We start from the raw sequence: 21,087 nt of genomic DNA, 5'->3' as shown, positions 1-21,087 counted from the left end.
CTGTGCAAAAGTTTTAGGCACTTGTGAAAAATGTTGCATAGTGAGGATGTCTTCATAAATAATGAAATAAATAGTTTTCATTTATCACTTAATGTCATATAAAGTCCAGTAAACATTAAAAAAGCTAAATCAGTATTCAGTGTGACCAGCTTTGCCTTTAAAATAGCACCAATTCTCCTAGATACACCTGGACACAGTTTTTCTTGGTCTCCAGACCTTAATATCATCAAGCTACTCTGGGGAGATCTCAAACGTGCGGTTCATGCAAGAAGACTTGGCATGACCTGGAGGCATTTTGCCAAGATGAATGGGCAGCTATACCACCAGCAAGAATTTGGGGCCTCATAGACAACTATTACAAAAGACTGCACGCTGTCATTGATGCTAAAGGGGGCAATACACAGTATTAAGAACTAAGGGTATGCAGACTTCTGAACAGGGGTAATTTCATTTTTTTCTTAGTTGCCATGTTTTGTTTTATGATTGTGCCATTCTGTTATAACCTACAGCTGGATATGAATCCCATAAGAAATAAAAGAAATGTGTTTTGCCTGCTCACTCATGTTTTCTTTAAAAATGGTACATATATTACCAATTCTCCAAGGGTATGCAAACTTTTGAGCACAACTGTAGATTCAGAATTATTTTATTTTAACATGGTTGGCAGTGATTGGATGATGCTGGCCATTACTTTGAATTTTTTCTTTTGATGTTGGAGGGGTCAAGGAGGCTGATTGCACCACATTTAGTGAGCTGCTGGCACCCCCCTTTAAATAGCGTCCCTATGCATTGCATACCTTGCATATATGGTTTTTGCGCATCTGTATGTGGACATCAATTTTTAGGAAAACTACTTGGTTTAACGATTTTTATATATATATATATATACCCTTTTTTTTTTTTGTGCATGTTTCTTAGGGGCTATTGGTCAAAACGTGAAATGGAAAATCCACAGTCACGCTCGGGCCACAGGAGATTAAACTCAAGTAACAGCATCAACACGGAGACACAAAACTGATATGCATTCCTTTTATTTATGTATTTATTTATACAATTAGTCAAAAGTAATTCCTAAAGCAAATGCATTAAATATATATGCATATAATAATAATAAATCTTTAAATAGAAGACACATTCAAAACACCTGTAGAGTATTGTGGTGTACAAACTATACAGTGCAAACTAATATAAACTCCAATCCAATCACTGGAATAAAAAGTGAACATGTTCTACCTGTTTGGAGGTAACGTGCAAAGTTTTGCAGTGTTATTAACATTTTTTAATGTCTATCCTAGTTAAAAAGCTGTCTCTGTTACTCTCCAGTATATGATACTTATGAAGCCCAACAAACGAACACACACAAAATTAAATCAGTAAATAAAGACACACACATGCATACATTCATGCGCACACAAGGTTACATGTAGTATAATGGTTTGGAGTCTTTTGTTTTTAAATAAAGTGCAGGTAATTTCCCTTTATGCAGAAATGAATAAAAAAAAAAAAATCACAATCAAAGTCACAATGAACAAAGAAACACATTTAATCTGATTATGCATTTCTCTGACTTTTTAGTACTACATGGGGCTGTGCAATAATTATTTGCTCGTAATCCAAAATATAGTATTTTACAGTGACATATAAAAATAAAAATAAATAAAATGCCTCCAATCAAGACCGTATCTGGCTGTTTCAATGCAAACTGCAAAATATTCATAGAAATTGAATGAGTCATTTTAAAATGTTTATTGCACATAAAAATCTTCCAGTTTACTGGAATCAATTAATAAAAATAAATATTTTAGGGTATATACTAAAGTTAAATAATAACTTTTATAATACATATTACAATAGTTGCAACAAATCAGCAAATCAACCCTGTAGAGTTGTGTTTGACAAGAAACGTAAGAGTGTGTGGATCCAGTGTATTATTATTGCTAGCATGTTTTGAGACAGAAGCTTTTCTAATTTATATATTTGGAAAACAAAGTGATTTTGTTGCCTCAATAGCTACATACTAAAATGCACCTTGCAAATGGTGGCGGACCACAAATCTGTTGAATCTGTCCAAAATTTAATTGGCTCAAAATCCAGTGGCGGCTTCAGGGGCATCCCGTACACCAGTGCTTGCAAAGAATTTGATAAATGTAATAGTTTTATGCCGTGCAGAGTTTGATTCAAGCTAGCATGACTATGTGCAAATAAACAGTCAATTATAGAAGAGTGCATTTTCAGTGATTTATGATTCTGGAGCATGCCAACACTACACCTGCTTTCCAATATGTTGCAGTAAACATGCAACTAGTATAACCTTCAGTCATGCATCTCTTGGCTAGGGCAGGGACTTTAACAGAGGGATATAATGTATTTACATGGCAGTTTGTTTTTGGAACATTCTCAAATCATGCTGGATAACATGAGCAGGGGCGTAGATTCCGGGGGGAAACATGGGTAAAATGCTTCACGCTGCAACCCCCCGACCTTCAAGCTAAATCTACGCCCTTGAACATAACCATCAGGTTTTGTTCACTCCAGCTCGAGTGCATGCTGTCATTAAAGCAAATGGGGATGTACCAAATGCATTGTCAATAAGATTTGTAATGGAACATTTTGTGTAAAATTAAAATAATAATGCAAAAGAGATGCATTTTCACTTGTGGTTTCAGACTTATGATGTCCACAGTGGATTCCAAAGATTTCTGCAAATGGAAGCGTAAAATGGCATTGTTATCATTTGCAATGATAATAATAAAACAGGGAAGTGAGTCTACCAGACAATGTGTGTGTGATATATTAACCCCAAACAATACCCTGAGGCTTGGATCATTGTAAAGGTGGGCAGAGCACACAGAGGAACTGTGTGGAGTCTTTCAGTGATGAACTTCCTGAAAATGGAAGTGTGTGGTCCAGGGGTCCATTCCAGATAGGTTGGTCAAATCTTCCTCACACTGTAGGATGAGGAAATGACATCACAGAGGATGCCAGTGAAGAATCTTTAATCGCATTAGCATTAATCAAAGTTTTGGCCAATGCCTGCTTTGCAATGTTTGGTGCTTTCTCCTCAACTCTCCCGTTCTGATATCTATTGCAGACAAGAATCAGCACTGTTCCTTTAGGAGTCCAGGATCTGACAGAGGTCTGTGGAGGTCTACAGTTCCTGATGCAACACTGTTGAGCGGCGTGTCTGGGGTGGAAGTGTGGTGAATTGGAAGCAGGGATTTGGAATGCTGTCGTGCGAGAGGAAGCGTCTGGCTGTTTATGAGACTGTATGTGGGCACTGTATGTGTATGTGAGTCCTGTCTGGATAGAGTTGCATGGCTTGGTTTAGAGTTCATGAGGGCCAGACCCGACAGAGAGTCTCTGAATTTGGAATGGATGTTTGCAATTTCCAAAAATTCAGTATCCTATAAAAGAGGAATTTATTTAGAAACTTACATATACATTTAGTAATTTAGAAGATGCTTTTATACAAAGCGACTTACAAATGAGGAACAAAACATGCAATTTGTCATACAAAAGTCAACAATATCGGCAGTATCGCACTGCCAAGTTCTCAGAGTAGCTGGAGTAGTATAGAAGTCAGCACAGAAGAAAGAGACAGACAAGTTTTTTTTATTTTATTTGTTTTATTAAATTGTAAGTGCTTAATATATCAACTAAATTATTGACAGAAAATAATGGAAATTTATGTATTGTCTTTTAACCCCTTATGTAAGTGTTGACAACTGTACATTTTCACTATTCAGAAAAAAACTACAACAAATTGCATTGAAAATCACACTATTTGAAATGTTGCGTTTGCAGGCGTTCCAAGTGTATACATTTTACAATACATTTTTCTTAACATAATATTAACATATTTTGATGATAATAATAAACATTCTCATATATGTAAATGTTAATTCATTTAGATGTTAATTTATCTCTATACGTTTTATCTATTACTATTTTCTATCATTGTTGTTGCAGAGTTCCCAGATGGGAACATTGCCCAGAGCATCACACTCTCTCCACCGGTTTGTCGTCTTCCCACGGTGCATCCTGGTGCCATCACTTCCCTAGGTAAACGGCACACATGTACATGGCCCTCCACGTGATGTAAAAGAAAACGGGACTCATCAGACCAGGTGACCTTCTTCCACTGCTCCAAGGTCCACTTCTGATGCTCGCATGCCCATTGTAGGTGCTTTCGACGGTGGGCAGGGGTCATCATGGGCACTCTGACCAGACAGTGTCTACGCAGCCCCATACGCAGCAGGGTGCGATGCACTCTGTGTTGTGACACATTCCTCCCGTAACCATCATTAACATTTTCTGTAACTTGTTCCACAGTAGACCTTCTGTCGGTTCGGACCAGATAGGATAGCCTTCATTGCCCTCGTGCATCGATGAGCCTTTGGTGCCCAACACCCTGTTGCAGGTTTGTGGTTTGTCCCTCATTGGACAACTGTCTGTAAATACTCACCACTGCTGATCAGGAGTACCCCACAAGTCTTGCCGTTTCAGAGATGCTCTGACCCAGTCATTTGGCTATAATTAGGGCCAAATTGTTAAAGTCGCTCAGGTGTTTACTCCTGCCCATTTCTCCTGCATTCAACACGTTGACTACGAGAACTGATTGTTCGCTTAACATCTAATCTACCCAGACCTTGACGTGTGGCCTTGTGAGGAGATGATCAATGTTATTCGCTTCAACTGTGAGTGGTCATAATGTTTTGGCTCATCGATGTACTGTATATTATATTATGTCCAAAAATTCAGTATCTTGTAAAAAAATTTAAAGAACCTTATTTATTGACCACTACAGGTAATAATGGAAATTTTTGCCTGTCTATTGTCTTAACCCTATATGGTAAAGTGTTTGAAAATATATTTTCCTCTCACTTTCTTGCTATTTAAATAAAACTATTTTCAGAATTCACTGATATTTCAGGTTTTCCATGAACCCTGGATAAATAATAATGATTCACACTTTTTGAGTAAAAGTTCCATGGATATACGTTTAACGATGCATTACTTGTTATAAACATGAAATTAATTAGAGGAGAAATAGATATTTTTAAGAAAAACTTTTTTTTTTTGGACCATTTTAGTACACATAAATTTGTTAATTTGTAGAATATTAACTAAATCACATTTTCATATTCATATTGAGTATTAATTATTGTACAATTTATAATCATTTAAATGTATAGTAATATATATTTTTATATAAATAAATTAGGATGTATTTTATAGAGGAATTAAATAGAAAAAATGGAATAAGTATATGGAAAAGATTAAGTGCATCATGGAATGCTGTAATCAATAAATACAATGCAGTGAAATGAACTATAAATAAGATGTCAAATGTAAAATAAAAATAACATAAAATACCATACAAAAATATAGCAGACAAATCAAATAAATATATCATGAAATATAAAGTATATTGAAAGTATGATTAAAAAAGTGACTATAATACATGTATTTATACATGTGAAATGAAAAGGGTAAATTACACTTTTATTTATTGATTGCAAAATTCCATGACATTCTTAATCTTTTCAATGAATATTTATATATTTAATTTGGTCAATAAAATTCCTCCATGGTATTATAAACACAATCTAAGCCCCCTAATCTGTGTGACTCGAGTGTTGTTTGTGTTTGATGTCGCACGGTGTTCCAAATTAATTAATTTTTGTAGTGAAGTCTTACAGATATCCCCTGCTGAGTGTGCAGGGGCAGTAATAACTGCGTAGGGACCCTATGAACTAGAACATAGGGAAAATGCAGTAGGGGGCGCTCTATAGCTGCCCACATCATCAGATTCATGTTTCTCACAATGTCTGATATAACACATATTGATGTTTTTGTTACTTAAAGGCTGCAAGTGCAATTGGAAAATGTGAATTGTTAAATTCCTTATGATTCCCATCCCTATTGTTTATGTTTATATAACAGCTGTATGGGGATGAAGTGTTGTACCTGTGCGGTCCTGCAGTGTGATTGGTTGGTGGGAACAGAAGCTACAGGCTGAACTCTGATGGCTGGCCTCTTATGTTCTGGAGCGGTTGTGAGGGTGCTGTATGCTGGAGGTCCTAAACATGACTGTCTCTGCAGCAGCTGAAGAATACTCTGAATGTCTGATGTCATCTGAGACTCTAACCTGACAGTGACCAGAGACATGAGAAAGATGACATCACAGTCGTGAAACATGTTCCTCTTAAAGGGTTAGTGTAGAAGTTAGACACACTTGTTGTCCGTACGACGACGGTTCAAAGTGACCACCGCTGTCATTTTGGAGTGTGACAGACCCAGTCCCTATTCACAGAAAAAATAACACCATATGGTTTTGGAACGACATGAGGGTAAGTAAATGATGACCGAATTTTCTATTCCTTTAAGCAAAGCAAAACCTTAGATTTTGATTGGGGAAAGGCTTTATATAAGCTCAGAAGAAAAAAGATCATTATATAAAACCTAAATAATACTGAGCCCCTGAGGGGACAGGGAGGGAATTTAATTCCTGAAATAGTTTTGGGTTCCCTTGCAATAGCTTTATTACGAACATTTACCATGGTTTAACTACAGTAACCATATTTTAATTGTGATATTTGTAGTAAAACTATAGTTAACTTTCATAAGGAATGGATAAAGCTATTGCAAGGGACTGCAAAATTATTGTGAGCAAACTTAAAACTGTTTCGGAAAGTAAATTCGCTCCCTGTCCTCAAAGGGGCTTGTAGTACAACACAGTCCATGTCAAAAGTCCAGTAGTGTTGACTGCGGTTGTGCAGCAGAGGGAGCTCTAGCACTGGCATGAATTCTCCTTTTCTAAGTTCATCCCTTTAGCTACAATATTTCAATATGCTCAGTCATTTATGAAGGGCGTACAGTCCAGAAGTATAAATATGACAGAAATTCAACTCCATTTATGTTCCTGTGAGGCTTCGTTGTTGGTTTCAAGCATTAATAATCTTTCGTAAAAGTGTGAGCAGGCCATTCATGAACATTTCATTTCAAAGTGCAACATTTCATTATTAATGTTCCTCGAAAACTGACACATGAAGCTCAAGGAGGCATGTTCCATCCAGGTAATGGACGTGCACTGAGGTAACGGTGAGGGCAAGGGTATCAGTTAGAGTTCAGTGGTGTGATACAATTTATTTTTAATTTTTTGCAGAAGCATACTTGGATTTACAGGTGGAAGAAGTGTAGGAAACACACACAAACTGCATGTTATCTGGGTCATTCCTGTTATATTTTACTTTTTGAACTCCTTTTAAAAATGAATATGTTTGTTGTATTTCAAGAAAATTGTATATCAGACTTTCAGAAACATGCTCTGGTAATGCTCAGGCACTTACAGGATTTACACAATTGCATGGAATTAACAGGAAATAAAGAACTGAAGTTACTGAGGGATTGAAAGTTAACTTACACGAGGGTGTCAACTGAAAATTAATTTGCAACTTTATTTTTTGCAATTGAGTTTTAATCGCGTAATTACGACTATCGAAAGTGTGACTATTTTTCACAATTGAGAGTTTATATCTCAGAATTTCTGGCTTTATATCTCATAATTCTAAAATGTATTTCGCGCAACTGAAAGTTTATATCTTGCAATTGCGACTTTTTTCACAAGCGCAACTTAATTTCCCACAACTGAAAGTTTATATCGTGCAATTGCAACTATTTTTTCACAAGCGCAACTTCATTTCCCACAACTGAAAGTTTTTATCTCGGAATTTGCAACTATTTTTTCACAAGCGCAACTTCATTTTCCTCAACTGAAAGTTTTTATCTCGCAATTGTAATTTTGTTCACAAGCGCAACTTCATTTCCCACAACTGAAAGTTTATATCTCACAATTGCGACTTTTTTCACAAGCGCAACTTCATTTCCCACAACTGAAAGTTTATATCTCACAATTGCGACTTTTTTCACAAGCGCAACTTCATTTCCCGCAACTAAAAGTTTTTATCTCGACTATTTCTCGCAAGTGCAACTTCATTTCCCACAACTGAAAGTTTATATCTCGCAATTGTAACTTTTTTTCACAAACGCAACTTAATTTCCCACAACTGAAAGTTTATATCTCGCAATTGTAACTTTTTTCACAAGCGCAACTTCATTTCCTGCAACTGAAAGTTTATATCTCGCAATTGTAACTTTTTTTCACAAACGCAACTTCATTTCCCACAACTGAAAGTTTATATCTCGCAATTGTAACTTTTTTCACAAACGCAACTTCATTTCCGGCAACTGAAAGTTTATATCTCGGAATTTGCAACTATTTTTTCACAAGCACAACATCATTTTCCACAACAGAAAGTTTATATCTCACAACTGCAACTTTTTTCACAAGCGCAACTTCATTTCCCGCAACTGAAAGTTTTAATCTCAGAATTTGCGACTATTTCTCGCAAGTGTAACTTTATATAGCACAACTGAAAGTTACGTAAAAGTTACTGAAAGTTACTAAATGTTTATATCGCAATTCAGAGGTATAAAGTCACAATTGCGAGTTTATATCTCCCAAGTGCGACTTTATTTCTCGCAATTGTGAGTTTATATTTGGCAAGTCTGACTATCTCTCACAATTGCAACTTCAATATTTCAAAATGATGAGAAATACAGTCACAATTACCTTTTATATCTCCTTCCTTAACGGGATCCGGCTTCAATAAATTACAGAAGACTAACAGGGTGGAAAGTGTGGTTGAGGAGACAGAAACAACTTTTAAATTGATGACCAAATAAAACAAGATTCCCAATTAAATATGCTTTGTTTGGAACAACCAAATATGCTTTTGTTTGAAAACATTTGCTCAAACCAAAGTAGTGAAATTATTTAGACTTCACCCTTATGTTCAATTAATTGCAATATTGTGATTAAATAAAACTAATGGAATTACCATTAACACCAAAATGAATGGGATTAAAGGAATATTCGAGGTTCAATACAAGTTAAACTCAATTGACAGCATTTGTGGCATAATATTGATTACCACAAAAATAAATTTTGACTCGCCCCTCATCTTTTAAAAAAAGCAAAAATCTGGGTTACAGTGAGGCACTTACTTGGAAGTGAATGGGCCTATTTTTTAAAGAGTGAATGGGCCTCGATTATTATTATTTTATAGAAAATGAGGGATGAGTCTAAATAAATCTTTGTGGTAATCAACATTATGCTACAAATGCTGTCGATTGAACTTAACTTGTATGGAACCCAGAATATTCCTTTAACTAATTTTCATCTTTAAAATTTTTTTGTTTAATATTTAATCAAATACATGAAGACATATATGATGGGGACATGCAAATGTACTGCATGAATGACCGAGCCCTGGCATCTTTTCGATAGCAGTATTGTGCTTTAAGATGTACGATATGAAGCTCGGCTGATGCAGGATTTTTGCTGCCTGATGCCTCTTTCTCTAAGCCAGCATTATAGCTAAAAATACCACCTGCTGTTATTCTGTTCACCCTACTGCTACTGTATGTGTGTATGCGTGTGTGTGCTGTAACTGTTATCTAAACTTGTTTTGTCAGCTGAGGCTAATTGTCATATGCAATGTTTTGTTTTGTAATGTTTATTGCAGGCCAAATTTGCACTGGTCAGATTAGGTGTGCATGTGGTTGGTGTAATTTGTTTTAGTGTACAAATCAGCCCTCAGGTCCATCTATCAAGTCTCTATAATTTGAAAGTAAACTCTGCTTTGATATATTGGATCAAAGATTTTCTCTCAGATTGACCACAGAGAGTTTTTATGAATGGCATATTTTCAAATGAATTGGTTTTAAATACAGGGGCGTGTGTTGTCACCACATTTATTTTCAATATATACCAATGAGTTACAGATTAAGAGTAACACAGCTGGTCTTTTTAAGTATGCTGATGATATGGTCCTGGTGCAGCTCTGTTCAAAGAGCCAATCACTGAGTGAGCAAACATATTTGAAAAATATTAGTGTCCTTGAGGATTGGTGCATATTGAGTGCTTTGCAAATTAATGTAAGAAAAACCAAAGAGCTGATTTTCAATGTTAAACCTGAAGAACACTATACATTAGGAAAACTAATGTTAAATGATCAGGCTGTTGAGACTGTTGAAAGTTTTAAATATTTGGGAACATATATTGGTGAGAATGTAGATAATATTTTTAGGAAGCCAAGTCAAAGGCTGTTCCTTGTAAGTCAATCAGTTTTGGAAATGGTATATAAAAGCCATGTTGAGAGTATTTTAGTGTTTAATATCACAGCCTGATTTGGAAATTTGGGAGTGAGGAGTAAGAATAAATTGCTCAGGATAGTGACAATGGCGGAACAAATAATAGGAAAACAGCAAACACAGCTTGATAAACTGTATTTGCATGCAGTTCACAGAAGAGCAATTAGAGTTATATCTGATTCCACACACTCACTTTACCCTGAGTTTGTAATGCTCCCATCTAGAAGGTACGGGGTCCCCAAATCACTTAAAACGTTCATAAAGATTATTTTATACCAGTGGCAGTTAGAGTACTGAATGAAATTAAGGGTAGATTTCATGTGATCATGATTATTATTATTAATATTATTATTCATTTATTTTATTATTTTGTTTTAGGTGCTTGTGTTTTTAATGTTGTTGTATGATTACGATTATTGTCAGTATCCCACTAGTATGTGTACTACTTTTCCTTTCTTGTGAGAAGCCAAAGGAAAATTTCCACATTTGTGGATAATAAAGTTCAATCATCATCATCATCATCATCATCATCATCATCTTTACAGGAAACATGGTGTAATGTACCATAACACTCACCCGCCTCACAGACATGGACTTAGAGTCACTGAATTTGCAAACAATATTTCAGTATTTCAAGTGTCTTTTAAATATACACGTGTGGCTAAAGGGTAAATATATTAAAGGGATAGTTAACCCAAAAGTGGTCAGAACTTTGAAGGTAAATAGGCACACAAAAGCAGCATAAAAGTAACCCATAAGACTCCAGTGGATTAATCCATGTCTTCTAAGTGATATGATAGGTGTGGGTGAGAAACAAATCACTATTTAAGTTCTTTTTACTATAAATTCTCCTTAACACACGTTTCTTTCTGTGAACAAATAATCTGTGCGTGTTATTTCAAAGACAGCGTTTATCTTTGCAATCTTTCATCAAAATGTAATAACTTGCTCTCTGAAACAACTTTCCTTTTCAGATTAGCCAATCAGAAAACTTTGAGGACTCTCAGCCTAACAATCATTTTGCATGTTAACAGGAACTTTAAATGTAGTAATAATAATAAGAAAAATCAATAAACAAACAAATAAGAATAATACAAATCTCCACCAGGTAATCTAGTTAATTAGCCGAAATGTGGGTTTATTATGAAAATGATCTCATGAAAATTTTGTGACTGGTGACATTAAACAAAATCTACCTCACTACCCTAAACCTAACCAATAGGGTCAGAAAAAGCAAATGTGAGATGAAAAACAAAACCATGTCATCATGTTTCGTGGTGCTTCTATGACACTTTCGGCTCACGTGTCGATTCACATGCTCTTCAGGACTTGTACACCGGTCCTTTGCATCACAAGTGCAACGCTCTATCAGTTGAGATACAACACAATTTGATCGCCGTCAAACAAGCTTGTAAATTAAGTTGGTTATGTAATTCAAATGTTAAAATAAGTCATGCGTTATAGTAAAAGTGTTTAGATGTCATAAGATAGCATTGTGTGAGAAACAGGGTGAAAATAAGTTTTATTTATGAGCTGAAATAAAGTTATAGTTTTTTTTAGCACCTCTAGTGTTCATTTCAACAGGAATCTGCCGCAATATGTACACCGGATAAACAACACAGCTCCTTCAATCAGAATTTAGAGTTGGAACTGAGTATTACCTGCTCAGGTGTTCCTGCAGTTGGTCTAGTCTGTGCTCCACCTCTCCATATGTGATGTCACAGTCCAGATCCTCCTCTTCTGCCCCACCCTGTTCCTTAGTAGTCATGCCCATTTCCTGTTTGGTTCTGACAGCTAACCATCCGTCAGTGTGGATATCTAAAACAGATATTTTACACACACATTAACATGTTTACAGTACACCTAAACATACATTCATGTTCACATACATTAGTACAAACGTAACAAATATATGTGTGTTGCTGGATTATTTTTCATTTTTCATGATGAAAAGATTTTTATGTTAAAATACTTTAATATGCCTCCCTTGCATAGATTTGTTCTTGGTCATGGACACGTACTTTCATGCACCAATTGCACCGCGTCACAGGCGGTTTTTGAGATTCGCTTTCGAGGGAACGGCGTACCAATTCATAGTCCTTCCTTTTGGTCTGTCTCTGGCTCCCCGCACATTCACGAAATGTATCATTAATGCCCCATTGAAAATGAATGGTGTGCGTGTTTTGTATTACATAGACGATAGGTTGTTACTAGCCTAATCAGAGGCACTACTGAGCAAACACAGAGACTTGCTGCTTTGCCATCTGAAAAATATGGGTCTGAATATCAACTGGGCAAAAAGCACACTTTTCCACAACCAGTAAATCTCCCTTTTAGGCATTCGTCTCGACTCCATGTGCATGCGTGCGCACCTCACAAACGAGCACGTACAGACCATTCTTCGGTGTCTGTCTCAGTTCAAACTGGGGAAAACATTGCCATTGAAGTCATTTCAGAGAATGCTGTGTTTTATGGCGGCAGCATCCGCCATCATACTGTTTGGTCTGTTACACATGAGACCTCTCCAGTACTGGCTCAAGTGACACATTCCACATCACTGCTGGAGCTACGGGCGTATAAGCATCGCGGTGACTCGCCGCTGCCTGGCTGCTCTAGCACCATGGACACCTTGTTGTTATGCTGGATACAATTTTCAGAAGAAAAGTGGAGACCACAGATGCATCCAACACAGGTTGGGGCACGGTGTGCAATGGACACCCAACTTTAAGCACCTGGACAGGTGCGAAACAGGCGTGGCACATCAACCGCCTAGAACTACAAGCTATCTTTCTAGCTTTGAGAGCTTTTCATTCCGACATTGTGAATAACCATGTTCTGATTTGTTCGGACAACACAACAGTAGTGGCGTACATATATGGCCAGAGTGGACACCGATTGCCACAATTAATGAGCATAACACAATGCCTCCTCCGACGGAGTGGACGTCATCTTCTCTTATTGCGTGTGACATATGTCCCGGGCCGTCTGAATTTCGGAGCGGATCCGTTGTCACGCCAGGAAGCATTACCAGGGGAATGGAGACTTCATCCTCAGACGATGATGAGGATTTGGGAAATATTCAGTAGAGGAAGTCGGCTGATTCGCCTCCGCGAAGAATGCCTACTGTCTCCTTTGGTACTCCGCATCCCAAGCCCCGCTGGGCATGGTGAAATGCAAGTCTGTATTTCCCCCGGTGCATCTCCTTCATTCTGTCATCAGCAAAGTCTGAGTGGACATGGAAACAGTTCTGTTAATTGTGGCAAAATGACCCAATAAGTCCTGGTTTCTGCGGATGATAGAAATACTAGATGGCCCTTCATGGGAAATATAACTGAGGAGAGCCCTTCTCTTTCAAGCACAAGACACAATTTGGCATCCCCAGCCAACATGTAGAGCTGTGGAACCTACATGTGTGGCCCCTGAACGGAGCACATCCGATGAACCAGAACTGGCTCAGTCGGTGATGAACACTATTTTACAGGCTAGAGCACTGTCCACAAGATGTCTCTATGCACTTAAATGGTGCGTGTTAGCAAACTGGTGCTCTTTACATTGTAAAGACCAGTTGAATTGCCCCATAGCTGAGATTTTGACATTCCTTCAAAGGCGGCTGGACGCTGGTCTTACCCCGTCAACACTCAAGATTTATGTAGCAACTATCTCAGCATACCACGCCCTGGAGGCTGGCTCTTCGATAGGCAAACATAATCTAGTCAAAAAGTTCCTTAGGGGAGCAAGGTGTTTGAACCCCCCTCGCCCTGTTATGGTGCCAACTTGGGACTTAAATCTGGTGCTGAAGGCACTCACAAACTCCCCTTTCGAGACATTGGAATCTGTTAAGCTGTGGATGACATGTAGGCGCTGCCAGCTGATAGCTCATGCCTGGAGTTTGGTCCAGCTCTGTCAAAAGCCACCATTAAACCTAGAAAAAGCTACGTGCCTAATGTTTTATCAACGCCCTTCAGGGCTCAGGTGGTTCGTTTGCAAGCCTTTTTTCACACACCATTTAATACGGATAGGGAGCAATCTATGCATATGTTATGCCTGGTGAGGGCATTGCATACATATGTCGAACGCATCCATCAGTTTAGGCTGTCGGATCAGTTCTTTATTTGTTATGGAGGACACACAAAGCAATGTCTGTCTCCAAACAAAGGCTCTCTCACTGGATCGTTGATGCGATCGCCCTCGCTTACGAATCACAGGGTGTGAATTGCCCTATTGGTGTCAAAGCGCATTCAACCAGAGGCATGGCCTCATCATTGGCGTGGACAAACGGTGTGTCCTTACAGGACATAAACCGATCGGCCACAACATTAAAACCACCTGCCTAATATAGTGTAGGTCCCCCTCGTGCCACCAAAACAGCTCTGTCCTGATGTGATCTGGGGATTTTGGAGGCCTTGAACTCTTTGTCATGTTCCTCAAACCATTCCTGAAAAATGTTTTGCAATGTGGCAAGGCGCATTATCCTACAGAAAGAGGCCACTGCCATAAGGGAATACTATTGCCATGAAGGGGTGTATGTGTTCTTCGACAATCTTTAGGTAGGTGGTACATGTCAAAGTAACATCCACATGAATGCCAGGACCCAATGTTTCCCAGCAGAACATTGCCCAGAGCATCACACTGCCTCCGCCGACCTGCCTTCTTCCCATAGTGCATCCTGCTACCATATTTTCCCCAGGTAAACGATGCACACGCACCCGGCTGTTCACATGATCTAAAAGAAAATGTGATGCATCAGACCAGGCCACCTTCTCCATTGCTCCATGGTCCAGTTATGACGCTCACGTGCCCATTGTAGGCACTTTCAGTGGTGGACAGGGGTTAGCATGGGCACTCTGACCAGCAAGTTGTGATGCACTGTGTGTTCTGACACCTTTCTATTATGGCCAGCATTAAGTTTTTCAGCAATTTGTGCTACAGTAGCTCTTCTGTGGGATTGGACCAGACGGGCTAGCCTTCACTCCCCACACGCATCAGTGAGCCTTGGGCGCCTATAACCCTGTCGCTGGTTCACCGGTTGTCCTTCCTTGGACCACTTTTGGTAGGTACTAACCATTGCATACAGGGAACACCCCACAAGACCTGCCATTTTGGAGAAGCTCTGACCCGTCGTCTAGCCATCACAATTTGGCCCTTGTCAAAGTTGCTCAGATCCTTACGCTTGCCCATTTTTCCTGCTTCTAACACATGAATTTCAAGAACTGACTGTTCACTTGCTGCCTAATATATCCCACCCATTGACAGGTGCCACTGTAATGATATAATCAATGTTAAGCACTTAATAATAATAATAAGTTTTATTTATATAGTGCCTTTCCACAAGCTCAAGGACACTTTACTCTCCATATACATTTAACAGGACAAAGTACATTAAAAAGCCCACATTATGCTAATTTACAGGTTCATGATTTTATTTTGGGGGTCTACTAGAATAGGTTTACATGCTTTAATGTTCAAAAAAACAAACAAAAAATTTCTCATACTGTACATTTCTGCTAAACCTATTTTCATCCTCTGGCTCAAACGCTCTTATTTAGGTCCTGTCTCTTTAAAGCCCCTCTTTCCAAAAAGCCTAGTCTGCTCTGATTGGTCAGCTGGCCTAGTCTGTTGTGATTGGTCAACCGTGTAGAGCGTGTGTCGGAAATGTAACAGCCCTTACCATAACTGAGTTTCAGGCTTCCTTAACAGCTGTGAACACTATTGTAACTATGGTAACAGTGGCGTCAGTTTTTGCCGTACCAGCTCTAGCCCGAGTCTGATAATGAAAGTTTGGAAGATCAAGCTAATCGACCCGAACCACCTTCGCAAACACAACTTGAGCAGGACGTTACAAAGTGGTAAGTTTTAATTTTGTAGCTTTCTTACATGTACACTCCTGATTATTGTGAACCTAACAAAGCTTCAAGTAAAAGACACATAGTGCATATAAGTTAGTCATCTTTTGCTGGAATGGGTGTAGCCAAACTTTTTCGCCTGAGATATGAACAGAAAACAGAGGCTTACTCCCGGTTGGACATTACCGGGGGTATTAGAGAGTTAGTGAGCAAGTTAGCCCTGGACTGCCATGGATAGCGGCCGTAACATGTAATGAGCTGATGGCATGTGTTTCATCAAAACGTGCAGATGTATAAATCTGGGAATCATCAGCATAGCAGTGATAACTGAGACCATGATGACGGATGAGCTGACCTAGTGGGAGAACATAAATTATGAACAGTAGTGGACCCAGTACAGAACCCTGGGGGATACCGAGTGAGAGAAGCAGTAGGGGATTTGTTTTTCTTAATCAAGATTAAATATTGTCTGTTAGTGAGGTAGGAAGAAAACCAGGATAGAGCAGTGCCAGTAATACCAATATCTGAAAGTCGGGGAAGGAGTGCTTTGTGGCATACAGTGTCAAAAGAAGAGCTCAGGTCAAGCAAGATCAGAATACTGAGAAATCCAGAGCAGCAGAGAGGAGGAGATCATTATTAACCTTCAAGAGAGCAGTTTCAGTGCTGTGGAATAGGCGAAACCCAGATTGGAAAGGGTCATAGAGATTATTAGCTGCAAGATGTGATTGTAACTGGGAGGCTACAACTTTTTACAGAAGTTTATATATAAAAGGCAGGTTAGACATAGGACGATATTTGCAGAGGGAAGATGGATCTAAATTGGGACCTTTTAAGGACTGGTGTAACAGCGGCAATTTTAAGATCAGTAGGAACAATAGCAGATGAAAGTGATGTGTTTATCATATGCAAAATAGGTGCCGAAATGACTGACTCATAGTGTTTAAGAAGGGAGGTTGGGACAGGGTCCAACTGACAGGATGATGAGTTGGAATGTAAAATTAGATCACTGACTGATGATGGGAGTGAAGGAGGAGAAAGGGTGGATAGGGTTTTCAGACAGATATTCATGCAGAGGATCTTCAGAAATGTTTGATGTGAATGTTTGGTAAAAGGAAATAATTTTATCTTGAAAGAAGTGCAAAAATGAGTCACAAAGTTCATCAGAGCTGTGTGAGTCCAGAGCCGACTGGTGAATTAACTGGTGAGACCATTAAGCTAAGGAATGAACAGTGAGGCCTGTTTTTCAAGACGACGACCCGCTCTCTTCAATGCCCGCAGTTCAGGAGTAAACCAAGGCGATGAGCGAGAAGAGGGCACCAGCTTTGTCTTGAAGGGGGCGTGCTCTTCAAGAGCAGCTGAGATAGCTGAATTATAATTTGAGACAAAGTTTGAAGGACAGGGCAGTTTCAAAGAGTCAGAAAATAAGGGTGCACAGACAGAGGTGGAGAATGATGAGGGGTTGACTTGAGAGACAGATTTTCAAAAGACATGACATTATGAAATTCAGTCAAAACCGCTCTCATGCCATCTTGACAAACAACAACTAGTCCACCCCCTTTCTGTAAGGTCAGGGTTTAGACAAATATTTGTATCCGTGGGGGATACGAACATTTAGTTGTAGAAAGTCATTAGGTGTTTGCCAGGTTTCAATTAGCAGTAGCATGTCCAGATTTTATCAGTGATTAATTAATTAAGAATTGATGAGAGCGACAGTTCAATAGTGCCAAATATTGACGAACAAATACAAAGTGTTTTGATGTGGAGTAGTGATCATCTTTAGTTAAATGCCTCAGTGAAAGTGAGTTTGAGCACCTTGATGATGCAACATCAGTTTTACAGCACCGTCTTTTTGTCCAGATAGATGGAATTGCTGTGAGAGATGAGCAATAGGCAGACTGGAGATTCCGTGGTGAGCGATGGATATATCGTGTCCGCCGGAGGATTCCGAGTTCACGACAGAGTTCATATGTCTCAGTCTAAACGCAGATGACAGTTTAAGACTCTAATTCATGATGTCAGTAGTTGGATTTCCATGACATGAATGCCCAGGATGAGAGCCAGGAATATCAAAAATGCTTTAATAAACTATATCCAAGACATGTTCATAAGCAAAAACAGTCATGAGATTCCAGCTACAGCAGCCACAATCAATGATATTACATTAGCCAGAGCCCTGCCTAGTCTACAACTAAGAGTTGATCGAGAGGAAGGCAACCCAACCGGTCAAAGAACTGTCGACACAGGTGATAAAGAGAGTGGAGACTCACTCAATACCCATGCCGAGACAGGTGAATGACACACAAAGAGAGGGCTCGCAACATACCTGTGAAATGGAGCATGAGCTGTCCAGTCTCCAAAGGCAGGTAAATGCTGTTTTTCTCTGGTGAGCAGAAAGAAAGTAAGGCATAGAATCCAAAGAAGCCAACAGGATTTAACTTTATGCACAGACTAATAAATGAAAAGAAAAACAAACGGAAACAAACATACAAAAACATACAGTCCGAATGTGAAGCAGTAGCCAAATGCGCACAGTGTTCTCACACCGGAAGCAGAAGCCCTGTCAGTGGTTTTAATGTTGTGGCTGATCAGTGTATGTTTGGCAGCAGGATGGTCTTCTCAAACACGTTCGCATGATTTTATAACCTGGACTTGGCGTCCATCTCACAAGTCCTCCCTGTATAGAGCACTTCTTACATTCAAGTGGGTGAGCCCAAACCCTTATTATAGGTGGGCTACCAACTATAACCAACAAAGCCACCTAATTATATGCTGTTGAACTGCCCCTTTAAAAATCATAAGCACTCCCATAAGAAATAAATCCTACTTTTCCAACCATGATGTGAGAGGGTTAATAAACCATAATGTGTATATCTATGTGATTCATATAAATATCAGACTACATTAATTTCCATCTGGTGTCTGCCACGTAAGACTATTCATTAAATATGACTTATAAGTCATTGGCCTATGGCCTGTGACTCCTTATGAATATCTCTATTTAGTGTTATAACTCTGGAAGTGTGACATCACGTAGTGCAGTGTGATGGGATATCGTTCCCCATTGTGCTTACAGCAATGTCGAATGAACTGAATCGAAAGGGAACGTCTCCGGTTACATATGAAACCTCGGTTCTATCAGGAAGACTCGCAAACTTGAGTGAAATTTAAGATGACATTTATTTGATGAATATAAAACAGAAATGTAATGTCTCTCTTTGCTGTAAGCCCCGTCTGGCAGTCTGAAGAAGTTGTACTCTGAACCGTCATATCCTGCCAGAGACAGGAGGCAGGGGCGAGGAGCCTACCCCCGTGCAGGACGGGACTCAACTGGTGGCAGTGGGGTGGTGGACGTATCCGTGTTAGCACACTGAAACAGCAATGTGATAGATTGTGAGCAGACTTATAAAGCACAGGCTTACAAGTGATTGGCAAGGAGTTACCTAGCTAATGGTGCGATGATGTGCAGCTGCGAGTCTTCCTGTTAGAACTACACCGTGCTTACATTTCTATCAGGAAGACTCACAGACTTGAGAGAAATTTAAGATGACATTTATTTGATGAATATAAAACAGAAATGTAATGTCTCTGTTTGGTGTAAGCCCCGTCTGGCAGTCCGAAGAAGTTGTACTCTGAACTGTCATATCCTGCCGGAGATAGGAGGCAGGGGCAAGGAGCCTACCCCAAAAGAGAGAGAAAGTAGAATACTACCCCCAAAAGAGAAGATCCAGTCAGGTACAAACCAAGTCTTGTGTTAGGCGTTCATTCTGGAGAACAAAAAAATAAATAAAATAAAGATGTGAACACCTAGATTTGACATGAAATGCGCAATATCTTTGGCATGGTTGTGCAATACCTTTGCAATAGGAAAAGCTGTGCGTTTTTTTTTTTTTTTTTCTCTCTTTGATTTTGTCCTTGTCCAGGTTTTTTTTTTTTTTTAATTTTTAGTTTAATTTTATCCTTGTCCTTGAGTGCAATTTTGGGCCCTCCTTCGAGGAGCCCCTGGTTGTGCAGAATTTTTGCCAAAGGTGAACAACGTGGTATGAGGCCCTACGTTAGGCCAGCGTTGTTGTGCAGTATCTTTGTTGAAAGATAAACAACATTTGATTATGAAAACCCTCCGACGAGGGAAGAGTTGTTTGAATATCTTTGCCGAAAGATGAACAATGTAGCGTAGAGCCATATGATAATGGCGACGTTGCGTACAATACCCTTCATTGAAAGAAAACAACATTTGATTATGAAAACCCTCTGACGAGGGAAGAGTTGTTTGAGATATCTTTGCCGAAAGATGAACAACATAGCGTAAAGCCATACGATAATGGCGACGTTGCGTACAATACCTTTCGTTGAAAGAAAACGACATTTGATTATGAAAACCCTCTGACGAGGGAAGAGTTGTTTGAGATATCTTTGCCGAAAGATGAACAACGTAGCGTAAAGCCATACGATAATGGCGACGTTGCGTGCAATACCTTTCGTTGAAAGAAAACAACATTTGATTATAAACCCTCTGACGAGGGCGGACATTGTTTGATGGTTATCTTTGCCTAAAGGTGAACAACATGCGTAAAGCCATACGATAATGGCGATGTTGTGTGCAATACACTTCGTTGAAAGATATCCCATGAGGCTCAAGCCCTCCGACGAGGGTGGCCATTGTTTAATGGTTATCTTTGCCAAGGTGAACAGCATACATAAAGCCATATGATAATGGCGATATTGTCTTGCAATTCCCTTTTGAAAGATATCCCATGATAGTGTGAGCTTTCCGGCGAGGGCGAGCTGGCTTGTGCAATACCTATGCAAAGGAAACCATGCTTGAGATTATGGAAGTAGCAGAGATTTAGGGTAGCAGTGAGGCGGTAGTCTGTGGAACTCCTGGAAGCGAAATGAGAGAGGGAGTCAGCAATTACATTGAAAAACCCAATGTCCGGAGATTCTGTTTTTTATTGTGAAAAAAGGAAATGCCATTCCAGTGATTTAATAGCTGTGACCAGAAGAGGAGGTCCGAGCAGCAGCCGTCATC

The 21,087-nt window shown here is 39.1% G+C and overlaps 1 protein-coding gene across 3 annotated transcripts in view; it reads right to left on the bottom strand.

The window, feature by feature from the left end:
• Positions 1-1,030: 1,030 nt before the first annotated feature.
• LOC127447636 (potassium voltage-gated channel subfamily H member 7-like) overlaps positions 1,031-21,087 on the bottom strand; it is a 148,825-nt gene continuing 128,768 nt past the window's right edge. Inside the window, exons 13-16 of one of the 3 annotated variants that reach the window (XM_051709579.1) lie at positions 18,385-18,441; positions 11,880-12,036; positions 5,971-6,151; positions 1,031-3,404 (exon numbers count right to left, since the gene is read on the bottom strand). In XM_051709579.1, the coding sequence (XP_051565539.1) occupies positions 3,099-3,404; positions 5,971-6,151; positions 11,880-12,036; positions 18,385-18,441 (701 nt within the window). In that variant the 3' untranslated portion in view covers positions 1,031-3,098. Of the gene's footprint in view, positions 3,405-5,970; positions 6,152-11,879; positions 12,037-18,384; positions 18,442-19,051; positions 19,826-21,087 lie in introns of those variants that run through there. The other 2 variants (XM_051709580.1, XM_051709581.1) reach the window with 2 other exon arrangements.

The sequence above is a fragment of the Myxocyprinus asiaticus genome, chromosome 10, assembly GCF_019703515.2.
Source record: "Myxocyprinus asiaticus isolate MX2 ecotype Aquarium Trade chromosome 10, UBuf_Myxa_2, whole genome shotgun sequence".
NCBI lineage: Eukaryota > Metazoa > Chordata > Actinopteri > Cypriniformes > Catostomidae > Myxocyprinus > Myxocyprinus asiaticus.
This window is presented reverse-complemented; position numbering and strand designations above follow the sequence as displayed.